Source organism: Mizuhopecten yessoensis, unplaced genomic scaffold (assembly GCF_002113885.1).
Source record: "Mizuhopecten yessoensis strain PY_sf001 unplaced genomic scaffold, ASM211388v2 scaffold716289, whole genome shotgun sequence".
In the NCBI taxonomy this organism is placed as follows: Eukaryota; Metazoa; Mollusca; class Bivalvia; order Pectinida; family Pectinidae; genus Mizuhopecten; species Mizuhopecten yessoensis.
The window spans coordinates 255,813-278,421 of NW_018480042.1; the positions used below are offsets into that span (position 1 = coordinate 255,813).

At 33.7% G+C, this 22,609-nt stretch overlaps 2 protein-coding genes across 2 annotated transcripts; both read right to left on the reverse strand.

The window, feature by feature from the left end:
• Positions 1–3,228: 3,228 nt before the first annotated feature.
• Positions 3,229–6,001, reverse strand: LOC110442674. The gene is made up of 2 exons (XM_021486390.1): positions 5,878–6,001; positions 3,229–5,084 (listed from the first exon to the last, which is right to left on the reverse strand). Exons 1-2 carry the CDS (start codon positions 5,944–5,946, stop codon positions 4,650–4,652), a joined length of 504 nt encoding a protein of 167 aa, XP_021342065.1. The 5' UTR covers positions 5,947–6,001; the 3' UTR covers positions 3,229–4,649.
• Positions 6,002–10,499: 4,498 nt separating this feature from the next.
• On the reverse strand, positions 10,500–12,369 carry LOC110442681. The gene is made up of 2 exons (XM_021486398.1): positions 12,102–12,369; positions 10,500–11,336 (listed from the first exon to the last, which is right to left on the reverse strand). Exons 1-2 carry the CDS (start codon positions 12,165–12,167, stop codon positions 10,815–10,817), a joined length of 588 nt encoding a protein of 195 aa, XP_021342073.1. The 5' UTR covers positions 12,168–12,369; the 3' UTR covers positions 10,500–10,814.
• Between the last annotated feature and the right edge of the window lie 10,240 nt (positions 12,370–22,609).

Sequence of the window (22,609 nt, forward strand, 5' to 3'; positions counted from 1 at the left end):
TGCATAATCATTGTTTGTGCAGATGTTGTATGTGTGTAAACCTTGTTTAATCTTAGACATTTCATATAATGTAATCAAAAATTTTGACAATCACTTTTAATGATGCGCCAGATACACAGTTTTGTTTAATATAAAGTGGGGTAGTAACCATATCAGACATTTACGATATATATCGAACACTCAAATTGTGACAAAAATCTGTCTTTGCTTTTTACCTTTCAGAACAATTCCACATGCATAATATACATAAACATATATATCCATGACATGATAGGGGATAGGCGTTTTTTTATCAAATCTGTTCTAGCTATATTTTGAATATTCAGTTCGAACAAAGCAAATGTTTGGTATGGATACTGTATTACTGCAAAAATAAAATGTGTAAAATATCTCTTCTCCTTTTTTTATATTGAATTTTCATTTGCAGACATCATCAAAACGATCATTCTTTCGGTTGATCAAATGACATTAAATAAACAAATAACAATTGAAAAGTCTGTTTTATGTGGAAGATAGGTAATAGGTTTGTTAACAGATAAATTTTAACTTGGACCAACTTATGATTTCTTTTATCATTAATCAATTACACGCAAGTTGAACTGGTTATTGCGAAAATGATATATTGAAGATTAAAAAAAAAAGACAATATAGGTCCATTTTATTGATATCTTGAAAACCCCTTTTAGATCTTTCTAGTGACTTTGATACCGGTATGTTTGATTGTAAAAGAAAACGTGGTATATTAAATATTTATAAATATATGAAGCAATGCATTTTATCGTATGTAATTTTACTTTACTTTTTTGTCACTCATTCAAAATTTGACGATTGTTTTCAGAAATTCTTCTATTTAAAAAAACAACTTTTCTTTATGATAAAATGACCAGGTCATATCAGTATTTCCTGCATCCCATGTGGCAACCATCATGCTGTCTCTCTTCCAACCAATGAAAGTCTACCATGGATCAACGATTTATGAGTATGTCTTAAACAGTGGAAATTGAAATCAGGCCCCTCTTAATGATGATTATAACCTCTTCGTAAAAAAACAATAAGGACTTTAAGTTATACATTACCCATGTTTAATCATCTACGTAGAAACACCTGTTTCCCATTAATTGACATGTGATACAATTTTGAATTTTGTCCGTCGCATTGAATTGAACCTGAACAGATCTTTTGTGTACAATGGATTTGCGTAGTTCATTTGTACATTAAATTATCACAAAAAGAAACAAATAAATACATAGTATTAAATAAACTTAACTAAAATACATAAAAAGTGATTTTGAAGCTTGTATATGATTAAAGTAGTGTTTTGTTGGTCTCGTAATTGTTATGATCTCAATCAACACACGAAATATATTGACTACTTCCGAAGACACTAGATCGATTATAACCTATTATGAAATAAAATGCTTTCGCGTGGGCAAAAATGAGACTTACTGGGGTATGAATTCCCGTGAAGTATAGAGGCGCCCAGGTGTGAGCAATCCCCCTATTTACCTAACCAGCGTTACCTTCTGGTCCGACCCGATGATCAATAACGACCTTGAGACCCTTTATGACATTCATGATAAGGTAAATCTTTGATCTTTTTCGTGATTAATTACGACAGTAGTACCTCATGTAGACAGCAAAAGTTCACATATTAAATGCGAAAACTGTGTATCTTAAAATTCAAGAATCAACATTTAAAGGTACGGATTATGGCTGATTAAAACCGATATTTGATCATATATATATCATAATGTATATTAATCAATAATGTCAATAAAGCGTTAGTAAATTACATGTGTGCATTTTATACGTTTAGGAAATGAAAATGTTCATGCAAATTGAAAGAAAATGCATTATTTTATTACAAATCCTTACGCAAAATGAAAAATGACCCATAGCGGCAACACACAAAAATCAAATTTTGCACTTAGATGAAATAAAACAGAAACATGAGAGATACCGAAACAATTGAAAGGCAACATCACTCTCCAGTAAGTCTAGGAGGGTAAAAAGACTAGTTGCCAATTATGTTTTAAAGACATGTATGTATCTTAACACTAAGTAGGTCTTACAAAATGTAACAACTAATAACAAACGCTTAGTAACTAAAACGAACTAAAAAGATAGCATAGCTCTCATTCACTGAAATTTTATATCATCAGACAACATGGAACAAAATAACCGCGTCTATATTTATAGAATATAAAAGCTATTTAGTAGAAAACACAGCTTCCTGTACGTTAAGTTGATACAATGCACTATATGAAAATTGTATGAAAATGGAATACAAAGAAGAGACGACAAATATACCTGAATAATTGTAAACATTATCGGACGAAATATAAATTAATATACATGTTGCTGGCCTAGTTATGTATCAACGTGTATCCTGTTTGATTTTCATTAAATAGATACTACGTATCAGTACCGACTCTTTATAGGATTAATGCTATCTATCGCATGCTTCATAAACACAACAACAGAGACATGTTATCTTAATCGCTTTGCTTTGTTTTAACCAGAACCGTCTCCTAAAATAAAGATTCGATCTTTACATTAAACAGAAATAAGTGACCAATTGCCTTATGTGATACTTCAATAGGAATTTCAAAATTTGTGTTATATCCAAAATATTTCCGGAAATATTATATGACATCTCTGAATATTATTCAAACGACTTGGCGTTTGAAATGGCACTGTTAGTCAATGGCTTTTGTATAAATTCAGAGGAGGACAAATATTACATTCGAAAATGATATTATAAGTTTGTCATTTGATCTGATTATTTTTTATTGTTGAAAGAGGAATTAAGAAATATGTATATGAATCATAATAACAAAATCATACATTTTCTCGACGTCATGAATTTTACGATGAAAGGTAAAAAACGACTTTTTTATTTTTTTAATTCTAATGAATTGTGGAACAGAATGTATTAGGTAAATCTTATGATAAATAGAATCTCAAACTTGAACCAATTCCCTCGGACTTAAATGATACATAATGAAACTTATTTTAAAGGAATACTATGCAATGGTTTCTCATTAAATGATTTCCGTTTTGTTGTCAGTAAAAATGATCTTTAAGATTTGTACAACTACGACTCAAAACAGTTGTTCGTCTTTGCTAAGTGGAAATTCAGTGTGAGAAATGATAAGATTATCTTCGGAAGAAGAAAGAAACCATAAAGTGAGTTGTGTATAATATCAAAACATCTGAACAATTCAATACATTTCAATAATTTATTAGGAGTAAAATCATCAGTATGTACTTGTGTTTTGCCATGTGCATTTGGTCATAAATACTGTGAGTAAAATCTAAGTAAATAAATCTACAATCTTGAGCAAAAACTAGTAGTTACTCTCGTCAGTAAATTACAACAGCAACATAGTTATAGTATATATAATGTTGGTTTCTTTTTTCTTTCACTGATTTCACATTTTGAATAGACACCACGCGGCAAGACTTAACACTTCCATTCTACACGTTCGTGGTAAAGGAGAAATGGTATATTCAACTCGTGGTGGGTGGTCGGGTGGAGCAGTGGATAGTGCATTCGCTTTAAACAAAGGCGACCGGAGTTGTTCCATTCTGTGATTTGGACATGAAAAAGTATTGGATCGCCTGCCCGACCACGTGGGTTTGTTCCTGGTACCCCGGTTTCCTCCCACATCAAGATACCCTGCGCACTTACATCCGGGAAAACAAACATGGTTATTATATGTTGAAATAATCTGTTTCATAATTGTTGCAAAAGGAATGAAGCTTATATTGACTCGTGGTGATCGATTATTAGGATTTAAATAAATATCTAAAATAAATAGTAACAAGATGATAGATTACACAACAAAATAACCTTTTTCTGTTTTCATTTGTCAGATGTCAAGAAGAACAGAAAAATATCCTTCGGAAACACAAGTCGGATAATACCCGAAGCTATATAACACAAGTCGGATAATACCCGAAGCTATTAAGAAAACTGATTGTTTGTTTTTGGTTTTAACAACACCGCAACATATAAGAACATATCAAGGTCAAACAGAAAATAAAGGAGAAATAATATGATAATTCATTAAATATTTCCAATATAAGATAAGAAAAATACTTATTTTGATGTTAGGACTAGAAAGTGACTAGATTGCGGTAATTTATAAACCTTTCACATATGAAGAGATCTTCAATTTTGGTGCATCCTTATTCGTTATCTATTATAAAGTTAAGTTATGAATGTTAAAAATATACATAATGAAAAACATTGACGCAAAAGAGATTTAACATAATTTTAGATTCAATGAAACCATTTCTGTGCACAATTACCCCGCTTAAATTTCACAATTTCTCAAGCAGTACAAAAAAAGGCTTTATTATATAAAAATACCAAAATGAAGATTCTATGAAAGAAACAAAACTTCTTTTTTCATTAAAATCCGTAATTTTTACTTAGTCTCGATATCGTTACCTGTTTTTTTTCGATCTCAAGCCCACAATATAAAACATAAACCATTTCAGTATCATGTAATAAAATATTTTGTTTTTACCCTTTTCTGTTTTTCTTGCGATTTATTTTCACAAACAAATCGATGTTGTTCATTATTATACTACTTGACCACTAAACTGACCACGACACTGTCCAGTTCACGTCGTCCTCGCTACATCCAATCACTCCGCGCCCCGTGGTAGTCGGAATGAGCAGACGATAGACGACTTCCGATTCCTTTCATGTTGATGCTCCCTGGCGCTCGATACACGTTCGTTGGCCCCATAGATTCTGGTCGTGGATATTCCTGATTCAAAGTTGAAACTGTTTCCGGTCGTTTTCTAGGAACATCCGAATATGGCGGGGGATTATTTGGATCGTAGCCGTCCTTTCCAAACGATTGATCAGAAAGATTCGACGAAAATTTTCCGGACTGACTCCGCTTTTTACAAAGATACCATATTCCAAACCCACTTCCAGTCGCAATAAGAGAACTGAGCGCCCCCACGGTTCCCGCTAGTGCCTCATTTCCCTCTGTGTTGGGTTCTATAGGTAGTTTACTTCCATCTGGGAACTCACACACACATTTTGGTGCTGCGGTGCAGGACTATGTAAAAAGAGGAAAAGAACAATTGAATTGTTTTGGAAAGTTGATAAATTTGAATATCAAAAAGAATAATCGTGATAGGATCATGCTTACATGTATAAAATGTTCAAGAAGGTAGGAAAATGGTGTTTGACCTGTCTAAAAGTAAAGTACTGATGGAACCATCTTTTTACATAAATTTTCCTTATTTAAATCGATATAAGGAACGAAATGTACCTAAATAAAGTGCCTAACGAAACTGAAACTTCATCTAAATTCTTTCATAAAATTGTTCATAGAAAATTATGAAAGCCTGTGAGATTATGTTTTATCAATAGTGTGCCTAACGAAAACGCTAGAGAGTTATGAGAAAATGTACTATGCATACATTAAATAGGGAACAGATAAATCTCCGCTATATATATATGTCTCTGTCATATGTAAACAAATATCAAAATAATATACATTATAGGGTTACAATATAACAATTATCACAATTAAAACATAAATAAAGAGGTCAAGTTTTCTGTGCTATTTTCAGATGATTTAAGACCAACTACTGTATAGAACTGTTGGAAGAGTAACGACACTTCCCTTGTACATTGTACATAGGTATACGTTGTTTTTGGTTTGTTAGGAATAAAGAAAAATATTACCACCTAACAGGGATGTATAATGTATTTATAGAAACAGATAGATTAAAAGTAGATTATCTGGAATCCAGCTGCACAAACCTTTTTGAAGTAAAATATCATTACGGATAGCAGTGCTAATGTAACCTTAATTGCATCTTATTGCATTAAATGATACTCACCCCAGCCGCTGAAACTGTTCCATACAAAAGACACGATATCAACAAGATCCGGATCAACACCTTGGTCATTTTTCTGAGGATCACAGCCACATGGGAATAAGTCAATGATATACTGAAGTGTATCACAACATGCCTGGGGAAGTGTAATTCGCCACAGTTAAAATATTGGCGTCTAGCCATATCGGTAATCCCAATTATCTCGCGATAAGAAAATATTCTATTCTTGTTTGGTTGATAGATTATGAAAGCAATATAATTGTATGTCAATGTATTTACCGTAAACATGAAAGTAATTATTTTGGATATACACTAAAAGTATGACTTTGTTTACATAGCATACAACATAATTTACTTTGTCTTAATGAACAGACAATTGTTTATTTATGATTTATATATATCTATGTAAAAAATAAGTGTTTATTTCACAAGATATTTAAAATATTAAAGATATGAACTTACCAAGCTATATATAGTATTGCCGAGAATACCTTTCATTATAAATGGTATCATTGTTATTTTACTATTTCATTATGGAATGAACCACAGATATTTAAAACTAGGCTACATATGTTTCATTATGAACAGTGTACATTGTACGTGAACAACAATAAAAATGCATTGCAACTCCATGTAGATTTCTGTGAGCATTTGGTACGCATTATATTAAGATATATAATCGATATATATCGTTTCTATCCATATATGATAAATTAACTCAAAACATTTTTAGACTTATATCGTATAATGTGATAATTTCTTTCAAAACATTTAAACACTCCAATATATCTTATTTAATAATACCACTTAATCAAAACTTCTTAGTGTGTTTTGTTTCAGAAAAGAAAACATAAAAAACACAAAATTTTAATGACAGAAAGCGATTTTAATAACGTTAATATATTTCAAAACCTAGTCGTTTATCACGTTGACCTTCAAATTGCGAAAAGTACATCTCTGACGTCATGTTAAGGTAGTTTCCACAGAAAGGAGTGACAGAGGTAAGCTAGGCAGTGAAATCATGATCCCCCACTGAGGATCGTGACCTTGCTTACAATCCCAGCGATATTGACAGTATTTCAACTCCAACTTTGCAATCGATTACACATCTGCACTGCAAGCAGCCAAAGAGCTCCCAAAATATGATAGGTTACATCTTAGTAGATAGGATAGGGCAATGAAGAGCCATTATCCCGTGTATTTATATATTTCCGTCGATGTTACTTGTAGTTGTCTGGTCTTGATTGATTTTTGGCCAGGGGAGATTTGTAAGCCACTCTCGATTGGCGCATTAAATATTGAATACTCTAGCCGATATCGTTAAGCCTTAACCAATCCATATATTGAACACTAAAAATATATAAGTAATATGATATCCCGTCAGAGCTAATTATATCTTAATGGAGATACATGAATATATAGTATTTATCTTAATAACGTAATACTCCAAAATTGTATGGCGTAATATGTTGTACCAAATAAGGCATATCATATCAGTTGAAATAAATGATGACAGTAGTGCTTCTGTATGCATTATGTGTGATTTTTGTGCTAAAAATGAATGTATTGTAACACTAATATTTTTGATTAGATATGCCGTGTCTCATTTAAAGTTTTATTAAACATACCGTACCACAACATGTATATAGTAATTCGTTCGTATGCATGCATTACAAATAAAATATTAGAAATTTAAAATGGTCATGTTTGAAAATTACAAAAATAAAAAGAGCCAAACTTCAACTTATTTAATAATGAATCATGATCAGAGAAGATCATTGTTTTTCGGTTATTGGCAATAAAATAACTTACCATTTTGTTGGATATTTTCTTATATACCACGTACCAGGTGACTATATATATTGTTATATACCACAGACCATGTGACTATATATATTGTTATTTACCACGTACCAGGTGACTATATATATATATTGTTTTTTCTACCTTCCAGGTGACTATATGTATAGTTATATATCACGTACCAGGTGACTATATGTATATTTATATATCACGTACCAGGTGACTATATATATTGTTATTTACCAAGTACCAGGTGACTATATATATTGTTATTTACCACGTACCAGGTGACTATATATATTGTTATTTACCACGTACCAGGTGACTATATATATAGTTATATACCACGAACCAGGTGACTATATATATTGTTATTTACCACGTACCAGGTGATTATATATATTGTTGTATACCACGTACCAGGTGACTATATATATTGGTATATACCACGTACCAGGTGACTATATATATTGTTATCTACCACGTACCAGGTGATTATATATATTGTTATATACCACGTACCAGGTGACTATATGTAATGTTATTTACCACGTACCAGGTGACTATATATATTGTTATTTACCACGTACCAGTTGACTAATTTTGTTATATACCACGTACCAGGTGACTATATTTATTGTTATTTTAATGTATTTCTCTTTAATATTTATTTTCACATTTCACTTTGTAATTTTGATATTGGCGGTCAAAACTTGCACTCAGCATATACTTTTTTGTTAAATTATCATTTTGACTTATGTCTTACAGGATATTCGATAAACAGCTATACGATTATGATAATTTGCCAACGTATCTCGTATATATTAAACATATTGTATTGCCAAAATGCAAACAAATGGGTTGTATAATGCGTTTTTTCCTTCATAATTTTATTAGGAGATATACTATGCTTTCTCCGTAATATTATTCGTTCATTGAATACAATATCATGATTTAGTTTTAACTCACACAAATAAGTATTTATGCACAGTACATACATTTTGAATGGTCTTTTCCCCTATATATAAGATTCGTGATAGATGAAACAATCGCAAGGAGAAATCATCATGTTTGTAAAATATAGCGAAAGATGATTATAAACAATGCATTTAGATTTAAAAAACAACAACACCATAATGGCACAAATTAAAACACGTTATACGTTTTGAATAGGTCACAATGGTTTCTGGTTTCTGGCTATTTCAATTGAACAAATATGAAATAAATATATCTGTATCTATAAAAATTAACATTAATGTATTATATTTACTGATCTCTTTTTAATATTACACCAAGCAATATGTGCAATATACTATCATAGTATTGGGCAAAACATAAATTTAAAACAGCTGGTAAAATTAGCAAAATTTGTAATACAGTCTATTACTTATGCCAATATTTGTATTTCTAGAGAGTGAAATATCACTGACTTAATTATACTCAATTTATCAAATGAACAATCAAAATTTTGTTGAAATTAATGTTTGTAACAAATTGTTGACAAGATCTGTTTATGTTACTTTAATAGATGAACGTACCATAAACACATTTGCTTGCATCTTTAGAATTTGGTAATATATGTATATAGTACGCCAAAACTGAATTACACTGTGCCATACAGCTGTTTCGTCATTCTGGGACTCGTAGGTGATGCCAGAGGCCAGCAAAGTGGAGATCCAAATTGTGATAATTATGATTTTAAAACATTAGCGCAGTACTGGTATATTTCAAATTTAATAATATGTAAAGTGTATATATTATGAACCGTGCCAATACTTAAAAAACAAGATAATTATGGTCATCAAGGCTACAACAAACCTCAAAGACAAAATATCCACCAGCCGAGTCTATCACCTTGTATATTAAACGATGCACGTAACACACGCACGCGCGCGCTTTGTTGCTCCTTTAAAATTGGGAAATAATATAATTTTCAGGAGAACAAGTTATTTACATTAAGAAATGCTAAATAAGATCCCAAAATTGCATATGTATCGCTGATTGAGTTGCCAACCAGATCTGGCTAAATATTCATTACAATGTTTCCTACAAGGAACGGAATGAAATAGATGCCAACAGTCGCTGTAAACCAAAGCTTTTGTACTTAGGCTTTTATCAGGGATTAAATGATTTTTTTTATGATTTGGTGAACAGATTACTAAACATTTTCTTTTGGTTGGTAAGTATGGATTGTGGAAAAGGTTCATGAAGCACAACCAAAAGTGTTTATATGTGACGTTTCGATGACTAGTACGGGTATGTACTCTGTCACCTTCATCAGACAAATGACTAGTGACGTGTATGCACACAAAGGTGAAACATATATATACGAGTTGTCCACAAATCGATGTCGATTCGACCACGCTGTAAGCGTATGTACAGTTTGTTGTTATATATGTACCGAAATGACTTGATTCGGCTTCGCTTTGTTTAATACTTGGTAATCGACACTTCGTAAATATATTACACCTTTGTGTACATACGCTTCACTGGTCATTTGTCTGATGAAGGTGACTAAGTACATACCCTACTAGTCATCGAAACGTCACATATAAACACTTTTTGGTTGTGCTTCATGACTATTTTTACAACGGTGAAAAGATTGTACTAGAAAACAAAGCTTGACTTAAGCTTAATTTGTTGTATCTTATCGTTTGATAGATAAACCATGACGATACCCAACGATTTGGAATATTCCTAAACATATCAAACTGCATATGTCACATTTTACCTAATGTTACTGTCGAATATCATGTTTAGTGCTTGTTTTACACTTCTATTGCAATCGCATGTCATTTAATGAATAACAAACGGCATTTTCAATAGTACTTTTTATTAAACACTTCATTAAATAGAAATAACACACCATAAAAAGATCAACCATGATTAATCAGTTTCACAAATACAGAAATAAGTTGTATTTTGTTTTTATTATATTATATGATATAAGATATCTGGGAAATTCGCCGAATTAACTGTGATATATTCAGGACATATGTAATGCTTTAGAAACCATTCTATTGAATTTTTTTCTTATTTTCGTTATATTTATTTAAACTGATGGAAACCTTTTATCATTAATAGCATTTCACTCAATTTTCCTGTTATAAGATGTCCACACAACACACACTAATCCCTTAAAACATCCATGTATTAATGTTGTCCTTCTTCACTGTGGCGGGTGGTGATTGGAAGCTAGGAGTTATCCTGGGAGACACTTCCGAGGTGGACACGGTGGACCCCATGTACGACATGGGATCATCCATGTCTCCAGACGGCATTCCCCGATCTGAATCAACATCCCAATCGTCATAATCAGTGACGGAAAGTGTTGTAACGTTCGACCCTCTCCGGCTAGAATTAAAGTCGCTCGTGTCGGTCTGAAGTGGCGTTGTACTGTTTCGTCTACCACGCGAGAATTTCTTTTGTTTCGCTTCCCGGAAGGAGTCGTCTGTCAGGTCGGAAGGTGCCCGCTCAAATCCCAATTTAGGCGCTGCCATCCGGCTCTGTACGAACTTGTAAATCCCCAACCCGGCCCCTGCGGCCAGCAGTGGACTCATTGCTCCTACTGCCCCAGCTAACATCTCAGACTTTGTCGTACTGGCATTTTCTTCACCAGCGAAGTCACATGAGCATGTTGGTGCCGAAACGCACCCGCTCTGTTTAGGATAAAAAAAAATGCAAGTTAAAAATAGTATTAGCTTATTCAGTTATTTAACGTTATTTATGAATACGTACAATGCGCTAGACATTTTATTAAGTTCACATAAGTACCAGTTAACATGCTCCTACTATAATTTTAGCCATTGGCCGTAAAAATCTATATTCACAATTTGTTAAATTGAAAATTTCCCGTTAAGCAGTATTCCGTTATTACCAAAGAAAAATATGAGGATTAGAGACAGATTTCGAATATTGGAAATTTGTTATCGGTGAAAACCAAAACTTAAAGACAAATCAAATTAAGATTTTACCTACATGTAATTATCAGAAAATTGAAATTCAATATCTCATGGAAGCATATTAATAAGACTAATACTTTCAGCTGTTTAAAAAGGCGTAATTTTATTATTCAGATCATAGAACGGATTATTGCAGAATTGCTTGCAGAATTAAAGCAAGCACGCGTACGCCTCTAGAGTTTGGCACTGTGCAATTGATCTTAGCCATAACGTTGTGTGACAAACTGAATTTTGTACGAAAATATCAAGATAGAAATATACAAAATGTGCTGGTGTTGATTCACAAAGTTATTCTTGCAGTTATCAATGGCGACATTTCAATAAACGTTTAAAGGAAACAAATTTATAGAACAAAACAAACATGAAGGAAAAGATTAAACGTAATTTTGAAACTGATTGCCCTGATTTTAATGTTCATAACAACAAAAATACTACAGCATAACTTGCTTTCATTTAACTTACCCCGTATACTGCGGTTGTCACCATTGTTAGCGTCAACAATGGTACAAATGCTCTACAAGACATCATTTTCGAAAACAAAATTCTCAAATTGATGTCTTATTAACGTTATATGATTCCAGTGTACAGAATTCCTTCAGTCTGTCTTACTAAAACATCAGAATAACGATACTGCGCCTTTCTCGCCGTGTATTACCCCCTTGTGTCTTGATAGACGGGTTGACGGGTCAATACAATTAAGATCTTTAACCCAATACACAGTTCAACCTGTTTCGGCTACGGTATTACGTGGTGTACTGACAGAGCACGTATATATAGGTAATATTGGGAGATACTTCGTCGTTTTTCCAGGTTATACATTTACATATCAAATGATATTTTAAAGACGCTCTCAACCCAAAAACAGTGGAATTTATCATACCGGTCAGATTTTGCTGCCAACAAAGACTTATCATTAGTGCCTTTTGGTATCTGCCTTGTAAAACTAGGTGGTATTTTTATGTCCCGCTTATCGAGTTTGTATATAGATTTACTTATCTAAAAGATGACAGCTGTTTGATAAATCTACGTCAACATAACGCCCAAAGATGAGCACCTAGACTTTCTTTGTCATGACCATGGGGTAAATGGAAAAGAAATGAGGAAAGATAATTGTGCACGCTGAAGTACGTATATTTCATAAATAAAAAATAAATAAATACAAAAGTGATCTTCAATTCTTTTCGATGAATAGTAACTGAATCCGCGGCAACAGAAAGGTAAAGAAATTAAAATGTAATTACTTTCAATAAATGTTTATGTGTAAACAGCCGTCTGAATCTCAATAAACAAAATGTATGATACACCGATAAAGAAGTCAAGCCCAGATTTAGAAGTTATTATATGAGAGCTATATGAGAGGGGTTTTTGGACCAGTATTGACACTGATATAAAACATGTCATATCATAACATTGTTTTCGTATGCGTTGATGGTGCTTAATTAATTCATTACAAACACCATAAGACGAACAATGACTTTTCCTTCTTGCGGTTGTTTTCAATATTTTCGATGTACTCCCCTGCATTGTCTATCATGTCGTTTATTACCACAATTTTTATTTTTTCGTCAATGCCTGAACATTTGGTTCAGCTAGAAGAAAATCCGGACGAAAGGGTTTCGTTTCAAGCTAAGGAATCGAACCAATGGCGAAAACTGTAACTTCGCATCGGAAACTATTTTCTGGCTTTGATACAAAAGTTTCTGAAAAGAAAACATTACCTTGAGCGACTTTTATGAAAGATCACTAAGGTAAAATGAACCAAATAAAATCGATAAAAGTATACTGAGTTTAAGATGAAATGTTTCAGCCGGGCAAAAACGGGATTCGAACCACGGGCCCTCAGACATTGTTATGCCGTCTCTCTCGATGAGTTTTCTGATCAACGGAAGTGTCTTGGCCCAACCGTGGTTCAGTTATACCCAAAACGTGATTAAGGGGAGGTTACTGTGTATATGAAAACGACCAGAGTGCAGTGGGACAGGGATTATATATTCAATTCAGCATAATTATATTCATAAAATTGTGCCAACATAAATATTTGACTTGTAGACCTGAATAAAAAAAAGCAATGTGCTACTTGACAAGCAATATTTAGCCATGAATAATGTAGATCTAATAATCCATTAAGAATTTACATGAACATAGTAATTTTAATCGAAAGTCTTTCAACCAAACTGTAGGTAAAAGTTTATATACCATTTCTATTCCAATACGCCAATTATTTTAAATTCTTTGCCTATTAAAGCACTGACATTATTGTTGGATTTTAAGATTAACTTGGACAATACTGAGGCACCTAAACGTTTCTGACAGCGGAGATATACGTCTCGCAGCTCCTTTCATTTTAAGCCATTTTATAGGAGTTGTTTCCCTTGCCCTTCTACAAATCCAAGATTATGTATATATCATCTATTGTTGCAGGAATAAGGCCGTGAATCCTTTCGGTGCATTTTGTACCCTAACTCTCAGGAATGTAAACATAAGTTGTATTACTAGCCCCCCTGAACGTTGATCTCTAAGATATTTGAAGTGTCAGTTTTAGCCCCATTTTGTTTAAGATAGCTTCCGACTTACACATTTCCTACCTGTACGTGCACAGGTAAGCATTTTGCTAAGACCAACGCTCCTTGATCGGAATTGTCTAATGTACTCATGATCATTATCGAACTGATCTGTTTGCTTAAAAGATATGTTCTAGTTAGTGTCGTTCCATTTTGCCCAGATGGTGTAGTTCCTGGGGATAAAGACCTAAGCTGCTTATTAACAGAAATATCTCACACAAGTTTCTATATTTTCTGATTTACTAGCTACCACGAAAACAGTGAGGGTCACTGATTATGATTAAGAAGTTGACCAAGCAATTCTAATACGAAATAGATGTAACTTCATCGGCAGGACTCGCTCTAATACTCCAAGAAAAATGTTCATGAAAGAAACATTGAAAACCAGTAAATTTAATATGGGTCAAAATTAAGATAATGTACTGTATCGTTTCATTTACCTGGCGTTGATTAGACGTTGTTTATACTTTGTACATAGCTCCATTTCTTTCGTGGAATTGATATATATGTACGCTCGATACACATTTTCTTTTTGCTGGCTTAAACATTAATATTTAACTAAAATTATCCAATCCTTAATTTTTTTTACGCTTAACGCCTTTTTGAAACACTAACCCTGAAATCCAGTTTTTCTGTAGCTTATATAGTCTATGTGTTTTTATTATTTAAAAAATTGTTACTGTGGAGCCAGTATTGTCCTATGGCCGTTTTAACGCGGAATGTTGTATGTTTGGTTAACCGTTCAAAAAACCTTGATTAATACATGTAACAAAAAGTTTTAAGTCTTTCATGCCCAGGGGTGTAGGATAGAGAAATTCCGTTGCAGGGGTTTTCGAATTTGGTAACTCTCAAGCATAGGTAGGAGTTTTGCACCAATTTGAAAATACCGAGGTTGAAATTTCCTTATTCTTTACCCTCGGGCACAAAAGAGTATTTTCCTCAACTCAAAAACCATCAAACAACGTCGCAATTTCTGCATCGTAGCGTCGGAATGTTCCTTATTTCGCTACGTGACCATACGGTTTTCCAATTGTGACGTCACGCACCTGAAATGGGATGTAAGATAAAAAATTAGCATATACGTACAGGAATGAGAGAAAAAAAGAAACCGCAAGGAATAAGACTGAAAATTATTTCGAGCCTGTACGAATGACCGGAATAACGAACAATATGTGTAAATTTAAGAGAAGCTTTGGAAAAACTGCAATGACATAAAAATAAAATGACAACGGTAATTCCTATCCAGATTGAAAAAAAATCCATTTCTACAGAACCACTTGGAAAATGATTTATTTTTAGATACACATAAAACAATAAAACTAAGTAAATGAATTTCCAAAAGCAAAACCGTAAACAGGTTTAATTGCAGATTAATTTGACAGAGTGTAACAACGCCATGTGAAGTTACAATATAATGCATGTATGAATAAAAACACTTGATTTATAAAACTGTGTGCAATTATGAAATTGAAAGAAACTGAAATTTTAAATTTATTGGTAAAATGTTGTATATATTGTTACCCCAGGCCGTACATAAACGCGTGAACCGTACATTTGAAAGATCGAACTAAGTACGAAAACTTTCACTAACTGCAAGTATCACAGGAAAGCAACAACAAACATGGAGTTTTCCAAGAAAAAATCCCTGTCCAACTCATGGACATTCCTCCACGGCGCAGTAATCCCACGATACGAGGGGATTAGTGGTGTGACACCAAGGTCTCGACTTTCTACCCATTCGACACCAGTTATGTAGGTCACTGCGACCACGGAGTATCTTGGGTACGTGTGGGGTATCACTGTCCCATCGCTGGCACGTGTGACCCGTGTTTGTGCAGGATACCCGGCCCTTGTAGGTCTGACTGGCGACGTCATAACAGTTCTTCACTGAAGATATAAATATAACCTATAGTAAGAAACTTTCATGAGTTTACATTCGTTTTTCCAACGGATGTTTTGCGAGTGATTTGGTAAGAGGTTATCAAGAAAAAGAAAAAGAGTACTTTGAGATGTGTGTTTGTGAAAATGTCGTCGCACATAAAACGCAATGCATTATAACGGTGTTTTTACTGTATTGAAGTTTGACTGGCTTTGATATAACTTTGTTATGGAAACTTAAGAATGTACGTTACATTACTGTGACATGGATATTTAAGGATATATGTCACCTCATGGTGATCGACATTGTGACTTAAAGATGTATGCTACATTACTGTTATATTGGGACAAAAGGGTAGATAATACCCGACTGTGACATGACTACTTAAGGGTGTATGTTACCTTAGTAAGTATAGAGATACAAGGATAGTGCGTAATAGGAAGACTTAAGGATGTACCCTACTTTATTCAAACATGGCTAATTAAGAATGTATACTTTCATAGTGTGACATTGGTACTTAATGATGTATCATACCTTGCTGTTACCATTTACCATACAGTGACATGGAGACTTAAGGAGAAGTATGTTGCCTTACTATTACATGGATACATAATGATGCATGATGCCGCATTGTGACATTGAATCAGACTTGAATTATAGTATTTCAATTTTATAGTATTTCAATTTTATAACATTTCAATTTTATTCGCAAAGGTGGTGCTAGATAACGCTGATAATAAAGAACATATTTACCGGAACAGGAAATGTTAGCCTTCGACCACGTGAGGGCTCCGTCACAGCGCGTCACGGGACAACTGGATACGGGGTCAAATGTTTCAAAGTACGCACAACGGTACCACGCCAACGCGTACGTGCCTCGATAGGCCACACGGTATGTATTCCGGATCCTGTCGTGGTGGGAGGGGCCCCACAATCCATGTCTACCACCGGAGAGAAGTCCCACTCCATCTCCGGATCTGTCGTGTAGCACCAGGGACGGTGCCCACTTTCAAGCTGACACCCATTTCTCAGGTCACTCCGACCAACATAGTGTTTCGGTCTATGGGGGTAGTAGCTATCCCATCTCTGACAAACCACGCCCCCTACAGTACAGGTCACTCCGCCTTCCTATTCGGACAGACTGCTATTGAACACGTCTCCCACTGAAACATTACATAGTCATACATCATCGTGAATCAGAAGGATGTTTGCGATACCTGTTATAGCACGTATAAACTTTGGTAAGATATTCACTATACCAAAATTAAATTGCACTTCGCTATTCAACTGTTCCAGGACTCGTCTGTGTTGCTTGGGGGGGGGGGGGGGGTCTGCTTTAGCGTTACATCATAATTTCTATATTGTATTCCACTCATTCTTCCTGTGGAATGGGTTTGTTGTATATATCTGATTTGAACAAGTTACTTAACTTTAATATGTATTTTATTGTCTATTGCAATACTGTGAATATAGGTGAACACTTGGAATGTAAAAATCTCCTTGAAACTTTCTTTCTCTAAGCATCTTGACGAGTGAAAAAAACAATATTGGTGAACGGTTTAATTTAAACAAATAATGAATGTATTTTGTATTATGAATACTGAAAGGAGACGAGGGAGAACTGGTATCCGTGATATTATGGAAAGCACCAGCAAAAACAGACTGGCAAAAAGCAAATCTACTCGAACACTGCAATCACCGAACCAAATTAATCACTGCGCGAACATGCAGTTTCGCTTACAGCTTTAAATATCCAGAAACTGGCAAAGTTACCTGAGCAAGATGCAGGCGTGGCTGTCAAGTTATGTAGATCATTGCACTGGACGATCTGACAGCTGTTGACCGATGGTTGGTCAGTAATGGTCGTACATCTGTACCTAGCCCGGGCACTGCTACCGTAGTACGGATATTCTATGTTGTAGCCTAAGGGAACGGGTACCGATAGACAATCACCTGCAAAAAGCATTAGTTAGGTATATAGGTGTATTTCATTTTGATTTCATCTTTTTTTAAATAATCAAAAATATATATGTTGATCAAATGCTTAGGTGAAAGAAGATCAAGAAAAAAGCTGCATAGCTTCTATTAATGTGTTACTGTTCAAAGTGCATACAAAACATCGACTGTTTTAAAATTACTGCGATTTAAACTTAGAGAATAAATATTAATAGGATCATTCATCAAGGGCATGTAAATCAACGACACTTTGTTTATTAAAAAAATATCTTCTTCTCTTTCATGAATAATAATTCATTTTCACTGACAACAAGCTGGTCGGTGCGATAGCAATGTGTTTATTGTAATAAATATAAGATCTTAAAATGATTTTTCATTTCATATGAGATTTTATGAAACGAGTCTTAGAATTGTTATGCTTGCGAGCCTTGGCGAGCAACAATTAACTTTGAGACGAGTTACATAAAAGCTCATACATAATGAAAACGTATTTTAGATACTTTTTATCACATAACTCCGAAAACTTACATTTTGACAAGTTTTAAAGCCAAAATGTAAAGGGCTTAATCAAACGGAGACAGCCATTTTGTTGCGCCATTCACAATTTATGACGTCACGTCATTTTCCATATTATGACGTCACAATCGATTTCTGACTGGCACAGCCAACGAAAACGCTCCAGGTTATATAACACTAGTGACATATGTAAAATATATAACACGGGCGAATTCACTGGATAACAGGCCGATTATGTGATAAATAATATTACGGAGATATTTATTAAGTCATTTAAGTTATTAAAACAGATAAAGTGTGAAAAAATAGATTATACATGCACTGTTGCACCCATAACAGTCAGACATAAATATTAGCATCGACTAATAAAAAGACCAGGATATAATTATATAATATAACATTTTAGTTAATCTTTGACCGATAGAAATTTGTTGTTACTTGTGCTGACTCTTCAAACATTGAACATGTTTTATGATAAAAACAATTACCCCGAATCGTCTATATAAATATTGTTCACAATCCCATTAACAATAATTGATATTTAACGATAATTTATCTGGACTTATTTAACGGTTTCCGTTGATACTATATTGGGAATAACAACTGTGTTGTTTGGAAAAGTTTCTATAACTCACCTTGTAGTTTAAAAATTCTGACATCACTGGACGTTTGACAGCTTGGCCATGCCTCAATGTCTTCAATAAACACCTTACACTCGCCGGTTTGATTGTTGAAAGAAAACGCTTCCCTGTTGTTAAGACAGCATAGTACTGCACAGTATAAAAGCGACGTTGCCGTCACGTCTGACGTCACTGTCAATGCCGACAAACATGCCACAGACCGATAATGGCGTCCATTAGCAGACGTCAAATATACAAAACAGCACAAGTATAGCACGATGTCGTATATTCCCATGTTTCATGAAAATATTACATCAACTTGCAAGTCAGAAATATGATAAAAGTGTTGTAATCTGTCCAGATTAAAACGCACGCTTTTCCTACAGGATGCATACGAATGTACATATATTTATTTTGATACCTATCCTACAAACAGTCCTTATTTCTCTTTTGAACAAATGTAAAATAATACAACGCAAGATGATCTTTAATGAGAAGCAAACGTCGCTTTTATGTAAATTGAAATGTATGTGTCGCCACCTACCGTGGAAAGCAATACTATTTATCGATCAGAATTTCAGTTACGATAAACATCTGAAACTGCTTCTAATGAAACGTCAATTTCAATTGTACTTCAACCATTGTCAATCAGTGATACCTGTTTACTTGATGTTTTATCAAAAGTACATTTATTTGATTTGAAGTGCATGAATCTGAGACTGCTTCTAATGGAACGTCGATGTCAATTGTACTTCAACCATTTGTTCCCTAGTTTATCAGTGATACATGTTTACTTTATTTTCAATAAAAAAAGGAAATAAAAAGTACATTTATTTACATCTGTAGTGTATGAAACTACATTTCCTGTCTAACTATATTATACCCGTGTGCATTAAAACATGAATAAATGTTCATCAAACCGGTTGTCTGTGTTCATCAACACGGTTGTCTGTGTTCATCAAAACGGTTGTCCTTGTTCCTCCAAACGGTTGGCTGTGTTCATCAAAACGGTTGTATCTGTTCATCCAATACCGTCAATATGTTTCTCGAATCAGATATATCTGCATTCATCTTTAAAAAATCCGAGTTCATTTCAATTATCTTGACAGATACCATCAAAACGCTCGGTGTTCATCAAAACGCTTGTCTGTGGTCATCAAAACGCTTGTCTGTGGTCATCAAAACGCTTGTGTGTGGTCATCAAAACGCTTGTCTATGTTCATCAAATACCGTCAATATGTTTTTCGAATCAAATATATGTGTTCATCAGAATATATATCTATATTCATCTTAAAAAATGCCCGATTTCATTTAAACATATATCTGCTTTCGTTAGAATATGTCTATGTGTTCATTAAAATTTAGGTCTTGATTCATCGGTATATATTAACTTGTGTCCACCAATACATACTTGTATAAAAGTGTTTTTCAAGACATGCATGCATTCATTCAAATATTTATCACCATTCATTAAAATAAATATCATTATTCATTAAAATAAATATTATTATTCATTAAAATAAATATCATTATTCATTAAAATAAATATCATTATTCATTAATATATTGATCATTATATCAGACAATGGAGTGATTGGATTGATTTAACTCTGAGTTATGAAAAAGCTACCGCTCAAGCCTTTTGAACAATGTTAGCTACAGTATTTAGATGACCCTGACTCATTTTGAGCCTAGCATAATGAATTTGATCACATTTACCTACACGAAGAAATATGGCGGCATTTTGTGTAAAGCTTGTTGATCTGTTTTCGAACAGAAGGGTTTATAGTGGGTAGAGTGAAAATGTTCATCGACGTTTCTACTTGGAAGGATATCATGTAGATAAGGGTGAACTAGTCAAAAAACATTTTTATAAAACTCACCATTTTTTTTTTAACTTGGCGTCTTTGGAAAAAAGCTTCGCAATATATCATAATTTAGATCGTAAGTCTGGTCTATTCCGTTAAAAAAACTTGCGGCTTCTGGGTAAGGACTTGCTAAATATTGTTCTTGTCTGTCTGAAACTTTTTCTTAACAATATCGGCATTTCCCAAGATTGGATCACTAAGGAAAATACTCGTATAAATGTATGTTTATTTTCCTTTGGTATAAATATCGCATATCGATCTGAAGCAAACATCTATGACAACTTATAATCGGAGGCAGAATGGAATTATGATTCAATAACCTGTCTGCATGTCAATTACATTGTAGTGCAACTTATATATAGATTTTATTACAGTTTTTTATTTATTTATTTTTATTTTATTTCCTTTTGTATATTTTCAAAGTGTCTAGATCATGTGATCCATTTCTGTTGTCATATCATGAAACAAAACGGATTGGTTGATTGAAATTAAAGTCTCCTGTTCTAAGGCCGTGATATTGATTTAGTAGAAACTTGTAAACATGCTTGTCCACACACTGTACAACAGTCTTACCGACGAAAGATACCATAATAAAGGAACTGGTCTTTATTGAAAGGGGACAATTTCATACCTTTTTATAAACAAGCATAATATTTGACTTGATTCTTGATTTGACGTAAGGTCGATGGGTAACTAATGATACATGTGATGGTTTTTTTCAAAAGCCAGGTATGCAATTCGCTAGTAATGACAGACGTGAAACTGTCTAACGAGAAATTAACGACCCTTACTTCGTCAGGGGAAATGGTAATGTTAGCTAAACCCTCAACTTTAGGGTCGCCAACAGTAGTCTGGTGCCAAAAGCAATCGTTAAACATGTTAGCTTAAGCAAAGTCATCATAAAATTGGAATGTAAGAAAGAGGAGGAAAGAACTGCATATTTCCAAAATGCCACTGAAAGAGTAGCCTCGTATGTATTTTGTTTCAATTAGTATTTTACAAGCAAAGTTGTAGTCATCTCACCATATATGGTCATATCAAGTAAACCGTAATAGTGCGCTCATACTATCAAATAGTAGCAATCTGCGAATTAAATGAGTGTATGAAGGTCGGTAAAGTTACAGTACTAATACCGGTTAGATTGCAGGAGCATTGCAAAGAAGTTTCACAAGAGCATGTGGACAGTACATGTGTTAGCTGTCGAGGTGAGATATGTCCTGCATTGATCACGGTTAGATCGATTGCGACAACAATTAAAAAATAAATTATTAAAGAGCATTAAAAAGCATTAAAATGCAATTAATCATGTAGCGAGGTGCACCACTGAAAAAAATGACTCATTAATTTCAACCTTGACTGATTAAATATCAATACATACATAAAAATTACTAACTTCGAGCTACAACAGGTGAAGGTCTAAAGGGAATCAGAAAATAGCTGAAAATAAGGATGTTTCCGACTAATGCCGAGCATATGATTTTGAAAAAAGCTGGCATTATTGTCGATTTTCAATATATGATAGTGTAAGTAAGTGTTTTACAAAATGATACTTTTTTGCGGAACCTGGTAA

Coding starts and splice junctions, on each gene's coding strand:
- LOC110442681 (XM_021486398.1), bottom strand. CDS start 12,167: ATGATGTCTTGTAGAGCATTTGTACCATTGTTGACGCTAACAATGGTG. Junction 11,337..12,101: donor TGACAACCGCAGTATACGGG/GTAAGTTAAATG, acceptor TATCCTAAACAG/AGCGGGTGCGTTTCGGCACC.
- LOC110442674 (XM_021486390.1), bottom strand. CDS start 5,946: ATGACCAAGGTGTTGATCCGGATCTTGTTGATATCGTGTCTTTTGTAT. Junction 5,085..5,877: donor GAACAGTTTCAGCGGCTGGG/GTGAGTATCATT, acceptor CTTTTTACATAG/TCCTGCACCGCAGCACCAAA.